The following is a 16902-nucleotide window of genomic DNA, read 5'->3' as shown; positions in this document are numbered from 1 at the left end:
TGATTTGGAGTAGGCATTCGACCATGTCTCTTGGGTAGTCCTGTGGGAGGTTCTTTGTGAGTATGCAGTACTGAACAACCTGATACGGGTTGTTTGGTCCCCGTATAACCTGTGTCAGAATTTGTCCACATTGCCGGCAATAAGTTGTACTTTTTTCCAGTGAGAGTTAGAATCCACAGGCTGCCCTTTGTCACCTATTTTGTTCATAACTTTTATAGATAGAATTTCTTGCTGTAGCCAAGGCGTACAGGGTGTTCGGTGTTTTGGCCTCAGCATTGTATCGCTGTTCTTTGCAGATGATTTGGTTCTGTTGGCCTTATTTAGCAGTGATCTCCAATGCTCACTGGAGCAGTTTGCAACCGAGTGTGAAGCAGCTGGAATGAGAGCAACCGCCTTCAAATTTGAGACCATGCTCCACAGACGGAAAAGGGTGACATGCCCTCTGGAGGACTTAAATCTTCTTGGTCTTGTTCAAGAGTGAAGGAAGAATGGAGCAGGCAATCGACAGGCAGATCGGTGCAGCATCAGCAGTGATGCCCGGCCCGTTTTGTTGCTGGATTTTGCTCGAATACTCGGGAGGATGGATTCACTCTTCACACGTTTCCAAAAGACCCGATTCATTGTGAAAAATCGATTGCGCAGGTGCAAAGGACCTTTATGGGTTTCAAATAACAGTTGTATATAGAGCTAGTAAAAAAAAAATAATAATAATAGTGGGGGGACTAGTTTGTCTCACAGTTTATAGCACATGTTACGTGTGAATTTAGAATAAATCCCCTTGGTCAAACAGCAAAATATAACAAAGCAGTTGTGTTGTTTCAATTTAATCACACGCAATACAACACTAAACTAACACAAAATAGAAGTACAAAGACAGTCTAGTTGCGTGTAACATGAGCTACTTAGCCATGTACGCAACATACACAAGACTTGTAAAGGGGTTAGAAAATCGAACAATTATGGGCCAGTCATTTAGAGTATTTCATCAGGTCCCTTGTCTGGGTCTTTAGGGGGGTCTGGTGTCAGTGGATGCATATCGTCCAAATATGGCTCAAAACGATATGGAAAATGGCCCCGGTTGCTTCACTCGGTTCTGAGATGTTTTCTTCCTCACAAAGAGCTTCAGTCTCTGCAGAAACAGAAAATCGCTCTCACTCCTCCTCCGTTGCATTTAGTACAGCGTGTTTAATATGGTGAGTGTTCCAGTATGATGTCTGCACATGACGTCGGACCAATATGGCCGCCACTGTGATGAGAATTGTGAGTCAGACTGACGCAACTTTGCACTATTATAAACCGCTCCCCGCTCACTTTTCATGGCTGTTATCATCAAAGTGATTATTCTTAATTGTAGATTTGATGACAATACCTATTTTAAGATTTGATTTTTGTCAGTGGCACTTTAAATTAAGTTACCCCAGTAATCAGAAGACCCCCCCCCTGTATGTACAGGAGTCAAGATATAGACCCACATTTGAAAATCCACTGGTACCTCATGTCCAGATAAAAGTTAATAGGACCATTTTCCCTTTGAATTGCAACTCAAGACCTCAATGGATGGAGCCCAGCAAGACCCATTGGCTGTGGAGGCTCAATGCCAACAACAACAACACTCAACCAGTTTCCCCGAAATTTTATGTTTTGACATTTTTACGAACTTTGCATGATTGCTCCTTGGGCCTACCACCACACCAATGTCAGAAGTAATTTTATTTTTCAGAATTTCAATGTATACTGGTTAAATTTGTTTTTCAACCAAATACAATTCTTCAAACATAGAAATGTTATACATACTGTAAGTTACAGATTAATTTTAAAACACTGATTAAACAGGCTCTGCATGACAATGCAAAGCAAGAAAATGGTTTCTTTATCTTTGATCCAAAAACGAATGTTTTATCTCACTGGTTTTAAACCTCAGAATAATCCTTGGATGCAATAAACCTAGGATGCAAAAGTAACTCTCTCGGCTGCTCCTGTGCTTAAAAGGCCAAAGCTCCTTTGTCACGTTCTCACTCTTGGTAGTTTGTTCACCCTTGCCGAACAACCTGGCCCAGCCAGGAAGCGGCGAGGACGCGCCTGACCTGTGACAGTGCCCGTCTGGATGGTACTTGGGGAGTTCACAGGCAAAACTTGTCTGAGAAGGGAACAGGCATGGCATAAGTCTACTCAGAGTGTCAGGCCACTCCCAGGCTTCGGCCGTTCTGCAGTTTTTTTTTTCTTCCCATTTTATCCTTCTTACTACCTGCCCTTTTACCAGATCAGCCAAACATCCGAGCAGATCACCAACCCTGCCTAAATTGTGTTCCAATCAATCTAAGTCCAACATGTGGTCTTCTGTAATCCTGATTGGTGCATATTTGGGTTGAAATTAACGGCAGCAGGTATCCCGGTTTGATGCATGACGCGAAGCATATCCTCATTTCACAGTTACATTACAAGTTCGACCTGCTTGAGGAACAACTGTACCTTTTTTTTTTCCTTTTCTCTGCATTGTTTACATGAACTTTGACCCCTGTAAGATTGAATTAAATTTTGTATAAAACCCACGACCTGTATTGTTTGTGTGTTTGGATGCAATAACATACCTCTGAGTTCGAGAACTCTTATTTAATTTCTGTAGCAACCTTCAAATTATGAGATCCTTTTCTTTCCCACCTAAATTTTCACACCTCTAAAAAGAGAAGCGGTGCCCCTTTTTGAGATTAAATTATCTTTTAATATTAAAATGTAAATCAACTAACCTGGAAGTGAATGGAGGCCTTCAGCTTTGACAAATTCTCATCTCAAAAAAATACTTGAATAAGTTTCCTCCCAATCCATGTACACGTCACTTCACTATTTTTCATTTTAAATTTATTCATGACGCCCATCATTTGCACAATGGTGTATCAGTATTACCACATTACTGGTCATGTTAAATTTGCCTAATGACTTGTGTACTTATTTCCTAAATGTCTATTTTTGTCGTTGTAGCTTGTTTACTGGTGAACGTGTTATCATATATTATACCAATAAAGCTTTTTTGATTCAACATTATTTTATGATTGTGCTGGTATATCTGGAAATTAAAATTGTGAAAGTGACTTTATCTGAATACTCTGGGACTTAATTCAAATCAAGGACATTGAATGAACATTTTGTGAACTTGAAAGCTCCAAAACTAATAACCCAGTTCAATTTGAATAAACTCTTTGGTCCATCATCCTGGAGTACCACAAAAAAAAAGGCAGTAACATCATATTATTTTCCAAATGCCAATTTGTGACAATGGAGCTCCCTAACCATGCGAGATAGGTGATTGCGACGTCGTACTGTATGATTGTTTTGAGTAGACATGGTATTACATTTCATTAATTCCCAATTTGTTTGGATTTATAATCCAAGATTACATGTTTGTCATATTTGCAGATTTTCAAGCTTCCATTAGAAAAAGAAGGTCAGGTGGGTGGACCTATCCTGGCTCCAGAAGAAATTAAGGCAATATTTGGAAGCATCCCCGATATATATGAGGTTCACACCAGAATAAAGGTTGTGTGTACTCACATTCTCTCGCTATTTGTCTCAATAACTTCTGATCAAATTCCTTTGTGTTCTGACCGTTGATGAAGAATTGAACTGTGCGAATTATTTATTTATCTACCCTACTCCCAGAGTGACCTTGAGGACCTTCTGAGAGCTTGGTCAGAAGAAAAAAGTGTAGGAGATATTGTCCTTAAATATGTAAGTACAAACTTGTTTTGTAAAAATACATTGGGCCTCCACATACTCATGGTTCAGCCCATTTGGGGGTAAAAAAAAATAAAAAAAGTGTATGTACAAAGTGATAGACAACAGTCACACTCACAATAACATCTAGAGGCAATTTAGAGTTTCCAATTAATGCATGTTTTTGGGTGTCGGAGGAAACCAGAGTGCCCAGAGAAACCCTACACAGGCACGGGAAGAACATGCAAACTCCATGCACAATCTTTTCAATGTTTTTACCAAAATATATACGCGTTTATGAATTAAAGTCCGCAAACTTTGTCCAAGTTTCCCGTGTCTGATCTCTGACGTCACAGCAGGTAAACACATCCTACTGCAGATAGTTTCTCAAACAAGCAGAAGTAGATCCATCGTGCTGCACAATGGTTGGCATTCATGGCTCTCTAATCCTAAAAGGTTCCTGACCCCCGCGCTAGCTTGAAACATGCGGTAGCATGCATGCACACTATTAAAAAAGCAGCAGAAGCAAAACTGAGTCCCGTTGGACTTGATCAAAGTTTTTAACAATGTAAACAATGAGCTAGGTTGTACTTTATTGAAGTATTTGAGAATGTACCCACTTATTTTTTTATTAATCCTCATTCACAAATCCATCAAAGTCCTCATCTGTATCTAAAATAAACAGCTTGGCAAGTTCTCCATCAAACACGCCAAGTTCCCTCTCATCAGTGTCAGTCTCATTGCCTCACATCTTCTCAGAAAGGATACCGTCTTTTGCGAAAGCTCGAACAACGGTGGAAGCAGACATGTTTGCCCAAGCATCCACAATCCATTCACTAATTGTGTAACTTGCCTGGCACTGCCTCCCATTCTTAGTAAAGCTGTGTTTGCCTCGTGTCATTCATCGCTCCCATGCTGTAAGCAACTTCACTTTGAACGCCAAATTTACACCGATGTCCAGCGAAGTTCCTCTGTTTCATCGAAACTCGTTTTCCTACTTCCTCCACTTATAAACCATGAATTTGTTGATTTTGAATTCTCTCACAGCTGCTCGATTCCCATGTTCCTCGACGTAACTGATAGCTTGCAGTTTATACTGTACTTCGTAAGCGTGTCTCTTCATTAGTGCCAGTTTTGGGGTCCTTAGCCAAAAATATGTTTCGCACAAAGCAACTATCGGCCCTACACAATATGCCTGCTGGGGGGTGTGCCTTGAGCATCCTCTTCCACCTCTACCCTTCTTCCATTTAATGTCTGCAGGGTGTCTTCAGTCACGTCCGCCTTTCCTCTAAATAAGCAGGGTGTGGACAGGGAATTTGCTCTATCAGTCAGGCGCCGCGCTCGTCAAAGTCACAATATTTACAGATTTTGGAACTCGGTGCACACAAGGTGCACCACATTAGGCGCCCCGCACATTTTGAAGAAAATTTAAGACTTAAGTATGCCTTATTGTCATGAAAATCCGTTGTGCAAGTGTGTGGGAGGAAACTGGAGTGCCCGGAGATGACACCACGGGAAGACCATGCAAAAACTCCACACGTAGACCAGTGCCCTCCATAATTAGGTTAAGATGTGTTTTTTAGCTTCTAATAATTATTTTTTTATTTTGAATAATATGGGACCTTAATGGGGAAAAAAGAGAAAAATCCAACCTTCAATACAAGTGCATTTATTCAGTGGGGAAAAAATCCCACATAAAGAAATAATTATTTGACATTAATGTGTCACAGTACTAATACTTTGCACAACACCCTTTTGCCAACAAAACAGCACCTAATCTCCTATAATGTTTCACAAGATGGGAAAAGACAGAAAGAGGGATCTTGAGCTATTCCTCTTTGTAGAATCTCTCCAAAATCATCCAGAGACCTGGGTCCTCTCCTTTTCAGCTCACCCCACAGGTTTTCAATGGGTTTGATGTCTGGGGACTGAGATGCCCATGGGAGGAGCTTGATTTTGTGTTTGGTGAATCATTTCTGTGTAGATTTGACCATATGTTTAGGGTCATTGTCTTGCTGAAAGACCCAGTGACGACCCATCTTCAGGTTTCGGGCAGAGGGCAACAGATTTTGATTTAAAATGTCTTGGTATTTCAAAGGATTCATGATGCCATGCACCCTAACAAGGTTCCCAGGGCCTTTGGAAGTGAAACAGCCCCACAGCATCACTGACCCACCTCCATACTTCACAGTGGGTATGAGGTGCTTTTCAGCATGCACATCTTTCGTGGCACGCCAGATCCTCTTAGTGTTTCTTGCCAAAAAGGTCATTCTTGGTCTCATCTGACCAAACCACACGGTTCCAGTTGAAGCCCCAATACCGCTTGGCGAACTCCAAACGTTTGCGTTTATGGTTGTTAGTGAGGAAAGGTTTTCTACGTGCATGCCTCCCAAACAGCTTGTTGGCACTGGAGACAGCGCCTAATGGTTGCTTTGGAGACTTTTTGACCCCAGGATGCTACCATTTGTTGTAATTCTGTAACAGTGAGCTTTGGAGATCTTTTCATTTCTCTTACCATCCTCCTCACTGTGTGTGGTGGCAAAATAAACATGGGTCCTCGTCCAGGCTTGTTTACCACTGTTCCAGTTGTTTTGAACTTCTATTATTCTATCTGTTCTATCTGTATTATTCCTCTCACAGTGGATATAGGCAGTTGAGTGGCAATCTTGTAGCCTCTGCCTGATTTGTGAAGGTCGACGCGCATCTGCTTCACTTGTATGCTGTGTTCCTTCGTCTTTCCCATGTTTTAGAGTGGATAAGAGAAATGGCCTCTGTGTCATGTCATATTTATACCCCAGGGAAACAGGAACTGATGAATTACTAATTAAATGTTCCTACATACTCTGGTAAATTTGGTAAACTACTGTACAAATGACAGAAATGCTTCAATTATATTTATTTCCTGGGAATTGTTAAGGGTGCCAATAATTGTGAAACAGGAGATTTAATGAAAAATTATTTTTTTTAGTCAGGGATTTTTTTATTTTCTTTCTTCATTTGAGTTGAAGGTTACAATTTCCTAAAATTTTCAGTGTGGCAGTATTCTTCTGCAATAAACTGAATTCATTTTAAGGCTTTTAACACATCTTAACCGGGGGTACCCATAATTATGGAGGGCACTATAAATATATATATATGTAAGCGGAATGGTGGAGCGGCTGTAGTACGTTGGCCTCACAGTTCTGAGGACACAGGTTCGAATCCCGGCCCTGCCTGTTGCATGTTCTCCCTGTGCCTGCATGGGTTTTCTCCGAGCACTCTGGTTTCTTCCCGCAGCCTAAACATGCATTAATCAGAGACTATAAACTGCCCCTAGGTGTGATTGTGAGTTCAAGTGTTGTCTGTCTCCATGTGCCCTGCAATTAGCTGGCAACCAGTTCAGGCTGTACCCTGCCTTTTGACCCTCTGACAGCTTGGATAGGCTCCAGCACTCCCACGACACCCATGAGGACAAGTGGCTGAGAAAATGGAAGGGTGGATAGATACTTCATATATTTGACTTCATATGCATTATACAATAGTTTCCCTCAATTTTATCAGCCAAAAATTGGCTTATTTTTCTGATCGGTCCTCTTGTTTTTGATGTCACAACTTGCTGATTGGTAGGCTCTGAGAATCATTTTCTCTTCGTCGCTGTTGTGCACAGTATATCTGAATCCAGTGCAAGTTTATTTATGTAGTACTGTACTGTAAATATTTGACTGCCGATAGTTATAAATAAAAAAAATGTCGGCAGTGTGGGAGAGAGAAGACTGTTGAGAAAGATGATGCATAATACACATATAAGACTAAAGACAAATTTGCTTTTATGATTACATAATACATAGTACTGCAATAAAATCTTGTATTCCGATACCGCTGCATTCCGTTTTGTTACGATCATTGGGCACAATCTATTTAATTTAAATGTGACCAGATACACTCGTTAATGTGGGGAGGACAACACAAGTGGATTGTGCCGACTGGAAGCAAATGTGGCAAAAAATGGATGTTGGTGGTCACCAGTGCTCAGGACAGGAGAGGGTGTTTGTGACAGGTTTCCTTGAGGTACAGTGGAATGTCAGAGTCTGATTCTCTCTGTGATTGTTCAAATAAGGGTTTGGCCCAAAAAATCTGCAATAAAGTTACTTGTTTTTTGATCCAATTCTCGGTGTCCGAACACCCAGGCAAAGCTGAACCCGTGTTGACTCGGTAGCTGATTCAAGCAGAGTGATGCAGACGAGCCGCTGCCAACTTTGAGTCAAGTAGTAATTTATACCCAAGCCAGTGCATGCTTAAAGTAGGTGTATGCGTGCGCATAGTGTGAGCGTGCACATTTGCGAATGCTTCTCAAAATAGTTTATTTTTCCAAGATTTTCTTTACCTGGGCCCAAAAAAAGACAGCAGTGCTATCAGCAGCAAAGGAAAAGGAAAATTGAGCCAACCAAAGTGGATCTAAGAAAAGAGATAATCGCTAAGTATGAAAATGGGGAGTGTGTTTGTTACAGCTCTTGGTAAGTACTACCGTGTAGGTAACGTGACTATTTTGTCTAGCCTGAAGAGTAAAAATGTAAGAAAAGGCAGCTAATGTTGCCAAAGGAGTGACTAACAATTTTTTTTAAATAAAAGATTCATTTATTTTTTAGGGAGAATTTTGGCGGTCGAGGTCCTCCCTTTGATTTTTTTTTTTTTTTAATTTAAGGCCTTTTTAGGGTCTTGACCGGTTTTCGCGGATTTTAAAGACTTTTCGGAGCCTCTAAATGCACCTTTGAAAATTTAGGGGTTTTTAGCGACTTTTAGGGCCGCGTGCGAACCCTGCAAGGCCTGAAAAAGGATTCAATTCCCTACTGGGCACCTCCCTGATGAAGTGTTCCGAGCACATCCTACTTAAAGACACCCCGGGGACGGCCCAGGTAACAGTGGCGAGAATACGTCCTGGCTGGCCTTGAAACACCTAGGGATACCCCGGAAGAGCTGGATGAAGTGGCTTGGGAAAGTGATGACTGGGCGTCCATCCTACTGCCCCTCGCAATCCGACATGGATTAGTGGTAGAATATACAGAGAGTCCTCAGGTTGAAACTGTCTTGACCTAAAACGTTTTAACTTTGACCCCCGTGCCTCTTCGACCTATTTGTCCCCCGCATCATAGTGTTTCTGCTTAGCTCATGGATTGCTTTCATGTGATTATACAGCGGTATTATAGTTCTTTTTCACCCACCTTTTTACAAATTTTGTCTTTAAAGAAGAAAGCTGTTCGTTTTTTTTTTTTTTTTTTTTTTTTTTTAAAGCAACGCTGATCCAGCCGGGATAAAAAAGCAATTACCATGGAAACGAAGCTTAACATAATAAAAAGCTCGGAGAAAGGAGTAACAGTGACGAACATTGGGAAAGATTTTGGCTTCAGTCGGCGGACTGTGGCGAATATGAAGGGGAAAGCCCGTATTGTAGCGCATGTGAAGGGTATCACCCAAATGTGATCTTGAAGCAAACTTTTTTTCGGTGGGAAAAAAAAAAAAAAAATCAACATTCTTCGATCGTTGTTCAAATGGATGGATCAAGTATCAGCTCAACATAGACTGAATATCACCCTAATGTTCATTAATTTCCTGTGCAAATAAAAATGATCTTATGTTCTCTCGCTGCTGCTCGATTCGGATATTCCTGTGTAACTGACAGTTTGTAGTTTAAACTGCTTTGTAAATGTGTCTCCATTTGTTCGTTGTAGCCATTTTGGGTGGTCCTTACCCAAAACATAAACCAGCAGTACACTAATCCTTCGTTTTTCGCAGTTAATGAGGATCAGAACACCCCGCGAAATGTGAAAAACCGCAGTCGTCGAATTTTTTATTTTTTTATTTTTTTTTTGCCTCATTGTTCCATATGTTGCGCTGAGGATGTGCCCTTGTAGCAATCCACGTTGTACCAATGCGGATCGCGTAATATAGTATGTTTTGTAAGACGATCTACCTTTTTAGGGGTGGGGGGGTGAAAAAAAAACATGATGCACTGAATCTGCAATAGAAGAAGCGTGAAGTAGAGAGGGATTACTGTAAAACCTTTTCAGGGGCATCCCTTTAGTGTAATCTCCCACGCCCACACTTCCCCCTGTTCCGTCCGCATGAGCTCCTCTCATACATCTGCTTTTTTTCAGCAGCGTGTCAGCAGGAAATGCTCCCAATCAGTTACAGATTTGGGACATTTTGTATCTGCTCCAATTTATTACCAATCTGATTTACGACTGGTTTGTCGGAACCTACGTCATTACTGTATGTGTGTTTGTGCGTGTGTGTGTAACGGTATGTTTATATATATATATATATATATATATATATATATATATATATGTAGTGTATGTATACAAGTTATTTATACACTGTATATGTATTTGTAAACTGTGTGTGTATGTACATCTTTCTAAAAGTAAAGTGACCCTCATAAATGCCAAATACAATCTATGCTATCACTGTTTCCTATCTCTTCTCTCCCTAGTCAAAAGACCTTGTGAAGGCCTACCCACCCTTTGTCAATTTCTTTGAAATGAGCAAGGATACTATTGTTCGATGTGAGAAACAAAAGCCACGCTTCCATGCATTTCTTAAGGTATGATTTTTGCATATTTCAACCTCAAGCAGCATTACATAATTTTAGATGAGATGCAAAGAGTTTTGTATTTAGTTTAGTATACAGAGCTGCCAAATGTTACTGAACATTTGTATTTTGTCATGTAAATTACTGAACATCGACCCGTTTTGACAATCAATGATTGTTGTGGATATTGGGCTGGGGGGTAAAATCCAGCATTTGACATTACTGCCACGTCCATATTAAACAGCTACATGGTCAACGCTATTATCGTCCCCGCCTGCCAAGCCACAGGCAAAAGTTCTCTTTGGGGCCATTGTTAAGGCATTGTAAATTACTGACCATTGCCTCAACGTCAAAGTGTCAGATTTTACAATGGAGATAGAGCCCTCCAGTTTCACAGTAACTAGGCATCAGATGCTTAGACCCATCTCGTTTAGTGACTTTCAATTTGGAGGAACTGTGGCTTGACTCTGAGGATCCGAGGTTGTTACCATATCTCTCAAGGAGAGCCTGGACATTGATTCTGATCCCAACTGCTTCACTCTGCTGGGAAATGAAGCTACAGTATTCTGGGCAGTGCGACCCAAGCAATGACACCGATCATACAGTAGTGTTTAAAATTGTAGCAGACTAATTTGACAAACCAGAGTAATCCACATTTTTAGTATATTTTTACATACGTGTCAGGCAAAATACCAGTAAGTGCAGTTGTAGAAAGGTTTTTTGTTTCCTTTGACTCACTAAACTAATATTTACTTGTATGACCACAGTTTTTTTCAATAACCGCTTCACATCTCTGTGGCATGGACTCAACAAACCGTTGGCATCTTTCAGATGTTATTTCACTCCAAGATTCCTCAACAACATTCGACAATTTATTTACATTTCTTGGTTTTGCTTCGGAAACAGCACTTTTGACGTCACCCCACAAGTTCTTGATTGGATTAAGGTCCAGGGCTGCTCCATCACATTTACTTTGTGGGTTTGAACCAAGACTTTGCATGTTTATTACTGTGTTTTTTGGGTCAATGTCTTGTTGAAACATCCATTTTAATGCAACATGACCTCTTCATGTATTTTGACCTATCCAAACTGATACATGATGATCATACTCTTTATCAGGTTTCCCCACTCCAATTAAACATTTCATCAAAGTACTCTGTTCTTCTGAACAATATTTGAATGACCCGTTTTCCTCAGGCTTTCAATGAGAAATGCATGGTTCTGGCTTCTTCCTGAAATAGTGGCCACCAGATTCACACCTGTTTTTCACAAAATTCATGACTTCACTGATTGAATACCCCACTGCTATTTTTTTTAACACACAGCTTTCAACGAATTATCTAATTGCACACCCTTAAAATTATATATATCAGGAATGCTGGGTCTTGTTTATTTTTTTGAGAATCTATTGCACTGTACTGGTAACTTGTTTGGCATGTAGCACTAAAAAATATAGTGAAAATGGATTAATGCAAAACAAAGGAAATTTATTTGTATCGTGCATTTCATACACGAGGTAACTCGATGTGCTTTACATGTTAAGTATTTGAAAACAAAGATAAAACATTTAAAACGGGACAAAAGCAATAAAAATAACATATATATATATATATAAAGTGCAAGAAACATGATTGAAAAGTGGAAATACTCTAAAAACCATGAGGAAAAAAAATTTCAAGCTGGATTCACACTTTGGCTGACCTCACCTCTGTTGGCAACTTATTCCATTTGTGTGCAGCATAGTAGCTAAATGCTGCTTCACCATGTTTGCTTTGGACTCTTCACTCCACTATTTGATCTGAGTCAGTCGTGGTCTACTGGGTTTATATTCCGTAAGCAATTCATTTCATGTATTCAGGACCAGTCAGAAGACCATTACAGTGGTCAAGGGTTCTACTTGAGATAAAAGCATGGATGAGCTTCTCCTGGTCTACTTGACACAGATAAGCCTTCACGCTAGATATGTTCTAAATTTGGTAAAAGGCAGTTTTTGTGATTGATTTGACATGACTGTTGCAAGTCTGGTCAGAATAAATCAGAACACCAAGGTTTTGGACTTGGTCTTTTGTATTTAAAGATAGAGAGTTCAGGTGTTCACAAAGCAATTCTCTTGTCTTTATTACCAAAAACAATTGTCTCAGTTTAGTTGAAGAAAATTTGGCTCATCCAGTTATTTATCTGCTTCAGACAGTGGCACAATACCTCAATTGAACTGTAGTCATTTGCAGACACTGCAGTTGGTGTTACATTCTGGAGATGGAATTACATAAAAAAAGATGACACGCTGTGGCAACCCCTAATAGGACAAGCCGGGAGAAAAAGAAGAGCCAGAAGCAGAAGGACATTGACATCTGGAGACACTGCAAAACTTTAAATAACTTTGATGGTCAAAATTAAAGTTTTGAAGAATTTGACCCCAAGGGAAGCATATACAGACTGAACAGGAGGGGTCAAAGAACTGACCCTTGAGGAGGGACCCCATAGGACATTGCCATTTTTTTAGAGTGAGCACTTCAAATGGTTACAGAGTAGCTCCTTTCCTCCAGGTAGGACCAAAACCACTTAAAGACTGTTCCATTTCGTCCTACCCCTTTTTCCAGCCTTTTCAGCAATATATTATGATCTACCGTGTCAAAAGCAGCGCTGAGATCCAACAATACCAAAACTGACACCATTGCTGAAGTCACTATTCAACTTAGATCATTTAGCACTTTATATTTAGATTTACTTTAATTCTGTACTGTGATGAATTTGGAAACCTGATTGAAATTGGTCAAAAAGTTAATTTTAATTCAATAAATTGCTGAGTTGATAAAAAAATAGCTTCCTCAAGAATCTTGGCTATGAAAGGGAGATTTGAGATGGGTCTATCGAGCTTGTGCACCTACATCATAAAATCACGTGACTTTTGTTTACATTGCCATATTGCTGGTCTAACAAAGCATTGTTCAATACTAAGTTGGTTGGAAACGACACAAAACTGTCTTATAGCATGACATCCAAAGTCTTGTCCTATACCATTAGACATTTAGAAGGTGAAAATAAACAAAGATACGCGGAAAAATTGGATTAACTCAGGCATAGAGGACCCGTATTTAATGCCGAAGTCGATGTTTTCGCTGTTAAGAAATTGGACTGTTAATTTGCTTCCGCTTGTCTTGGACAACTGGATGTACACATGTAAGTGGTTGAGATTTACACGGAAAAGTTTGAAAGCGTATAAAAGTTTAGATGCATACAAATACTTAATTGCTGGATCTGTTCTAAATAAGGAATAAATCCCACATAGTGACAGGTTAACAGCTTGTGAATGCGGAATCGTGTTTGGCCACACGTTAACCTTTCCCAGAATCCATCGATCTTTTCTGCTAGTATTCAATACAAATGATGACACCACGGTCATTGGCCTCATCAGGGACGGCGTATTGACAGGAAGTTGCGAGACTGAAGTTTTGGTGTGGTCAACACCACCTGTTTTTGAAAACTCGAAAGACTGTGGAGATGATTGTGGATTTTAGGAGGCATCCTTCACCATAGCTGCCCTTTACGTTGTCCAACCGCCTTGTGTCAACCGTTGAGACCTTCCAAGTTCTTGGGAATTACAGTCTCAGAGGACTTGAAGTGGGGGACGAACATCACCTCCATCCTCAAGAAACCCCAGCAAAGGATGTACTTCTTGTGGCTTCTGAGAAAGTCACTTCTTCGAGCTCTTCTGGAGGGATCTCGAGATGTTCCCAAGCCAGCCGAGAGATATAGGCTCTCCAGCGTGTCCTGGGTCGTCCCCGGGCTCTCTTTCCGGTGGGACTTGCCCGGAACACCTCGCAAGGAAGGCATCCGAGACTCATCCGAATCAGATGCCCTAGCCACCTCATGTAGCTTCTCTCAATGCGGAGGAGCAGCGGCTTGACACATGACCGAGCTTCTCACCCTATCTCTAAGGGAGAGCCCGGACAGCCTGCGGAGGAAACTCATTTTGGCCGCTTGTATCCAGGTTCTTGTTCTTTCAATCACAACTCACAGCTTGTGCCCATAGGTGTGGGGAGGAACATAGATCGACTCCTAAATTGAGAGCTTCGGCTTTCCACTTAGCTCCCTCTTTACCACAACGGACTGATACAAAATCACTGCAGACGCTGCACCGATCCATCTGTTGATCTCCCGCTCCATTCTTCCTTCACTCTTGAATAAGACCACAAGATACTCCTCCTCCTGCAACCTGGAGAAGGCATGGCACCTTTTCCGTCTCTGGACCATGGTCTCAAATGTGGAGGCGGTGGTGCTCATCAAACCTCTCCAGTGATCATTGGAGATCACAGCTTAATGAAGCCAACAGAACTAAATTATCTGCAAAGAACAGAGATACAATGCTGAGGCCAACACACTGGACACCCTCTACGCCTTAGCTATGGCAAGAAATTCTAGCCATACAAGTTATGAACAAAATAGGTGACAAAAACCAGCCTTGGTGAATTCCAACTCTCGCTGTAATCAAGTACAACTTATTGCTGTCACTGTGGATAAACTCTGATACCGGTTATACAGGGACCGAACAGGCCGTATCAGGACGTTCAGTACCACATGCTCACAAAGAATCCCCCACAGGACTACCAGAGAAACACGGTCGAAATGCCAACTCCAAATCAACAAAATGCATGTACACTGTTTGGGTGAACTCTCATATCCCCTTGCCGAGGGTGTGTAGAGCCGGTGCACTGTTCCACGCCCAGGGCGAAAACCACATTGCTCCTCCTGACTTTGAGATTCCTCTTAACGACGGACTCTCCACTCCAGCAACCCTGAATAGACCTGACCAGGGAGGCTGAGGAGTGTGATCTCTCTTTAGTTGGAAAACACCCTCTGGTCACCCTTCTTAAAAAGGGGCACCACCACCCCAGTCTGGCAATCCAGAGAAACTGTCCCCAATGTCTATGCAATATTTTGTTGATCTCCTGCTCCATTATTACCTCACTCGTGAACAACAACCCAAGATATTTGAACTCCTCCACTTGGGGCAGGATCTCATCCCCGACCTGGAGAGGGCACACCACCGTTTTCCAACTGAGAACCATGGTCTCAGATTTGAAGGTTCTGATTCTAATCCCAGCTGCTTCACACTCGGCTTCAAACCGCTCGAGTGAGAGCCGCAGATCATGGCTTGATGAAACCCACAGAACCTCATCTGCAAAGAGCAGAGATGCGATGCTGAGGCCTCCAAACCGAACACACTCTGCCTCGCCTGCGTCCAGAGATTCTATCAATAAAAGTTATGAACAGAATCAGTGACAAAAAGCAGGCTTGGCGGAGTACAACTCTCATCGGAAACAAGTCTGACTTATTGCCGGAAATGCGGACCAATCCCTGACAGCAATCGTACAGGGACTGAACGGCTCGTATCAGGGGGTTTGGTACCCCATAATCTGGAAGAACCCCCCCACAGGACTCCCCGAGGGACACGGTCGAACACCTTCTCCAAGTCCACAAAACACATGTAAACTGGTTGGGCGAACTCCCATGCACTCTCGAATATCCTGCCGAGGGTCTAGAGCTGGTCCACTGATCTACGGCGAGGATGAAAACCACATTGATCCTCCTGAATCCAAGATTTGACTTTTCGACGGACCCTCCTCTTCAGTACCCCTGAATAGACCTTACCAGGGAGGCTGAGGAGTGTGATCCCTCAATAGTTGGAACACACCGGTCACGCTTCTTTAAAAGGGGGACCACCAGCCCAGTCTTCAATCCAGAGGAACTGTCTACAATATCCACACAATGTTGCAGAGGCGTGTCAACCAGGACAGCCTCAGAACATCCAGAGCCTTTAGGAACTCAGGGCGAATCTCATCCACCCCTGGGGCCCTGCCACCAAGGAGCTTTTTTAACCACCTCGGTGACCTCATCACTCGAGATAGAAAAGCCTGCCTCAGAGCACCCAGACTCAGCTTGCTCGTGGGACGGCATGATGGTGGAATTGAGGAGATCTTTAAAGTATTCTCCCCACCGACTCACAACAACCTGAGTTGAGGTCAGCAGCGCCCTGTCCCCACTATACACAGTGTTGACGGTGCACTGCTTCCCCATCCTGAGACGCTGGTGGGTGGACCAGAATTTCGTCAAAGCCATCCTGAATTTGTTCTCCATGGCCTGACCGAACTCCTCCCATGCCCGGGTTTTTGCCTCAATGACCACCGAAGCTGCATTCAGCTTAGCAAGCTGGTATTCATCAGCTGCCTTGGGTGTCCCACAGGCCAAAAATGCCCGATAGGCCTCCTTCTTCAGCTTGACAGCATCCCTCACTGTTGGTGTCCACCAATGTGTTCGAGGGTTTCCGCCACGTCAGGCACTGACCACCTTACGACCACAGTTCCAATCGGCCGCCTCAGCAATAGGGGCGCCGAACATCGTCCACTCATTCAATTTTCCCCACCTCCTCTGGGACGTGAGCAAAGTTCTTTCGGAAGTGTGAGTTCAAATTCCTTATGAAGGGGAATCTGCCAGCCGTTCCCAGCAGATCCTCACAATGCGTTTAGCCCTACCACATCAGACTTGCATCTTCCCCCACCATCGGAGGCAACTCACCTCTAGGTGGTGATCAGTTGACAACTCCGCCCCTCTCTTCACCCGGGTGT

At 42.2% G+C, this 16902-nt stretch overlaps 1 protein-coding gene across 4 annotated transcripts in view; it reads left to right on the top strand.

Annotated features, from left to right (window-relative positions):
* ect2 (epithelial cell transforming 2) overlaps positions 1–16902 on the top strand; it is a 194579-nt gene that overhangs the window by 93915 nt on the left and 83762 nt on the right. For all 4 annotated transcript variants that reach the window (XR_009795813.1, XM_061825546.1, XM_061825545.1 and 1 more), the window contains exons 14-16: positions 3412–3531; positions 3655–3723; positions 10178–10288. Coding sequence is in view for 3 of the 4 variants with exons in the window: in XM_061825546.1 (XP_061681530.1) it covers positions 3412–3531; positions 3655–3723; positions 10178–10288 (300 nt within the window). In the remaining variant the exon portion in view is untranslated. The remainder of the gene's footprint in view (positions 1–3411; positions 3532–3654; positions 3724–10177; positions 10289–16902) is intronic.

This window comes from Syngnathoides biaculeatus, chromosome 7 (genome assembly GCF_019802595.1).
Source record: "Syngnathoides biaculeatus isolate LvHL_M chromosome 7, ASM1980259v1, whole genome shotgun sequence".
NCBI classification, from domain to species: domain Eukaryota; kingdom Metazoa; phylum Chordata; class Actinopteri; order Syngnathiformes; family Syngnathidae; genus Syngnathoides; species Syngnathoides biaculeatus.
The sequence above is the reverse complement of the archived record's forward strand: the minus strand, read 5'-3'. Positions and strand labels throughout refer to the sequence as shown.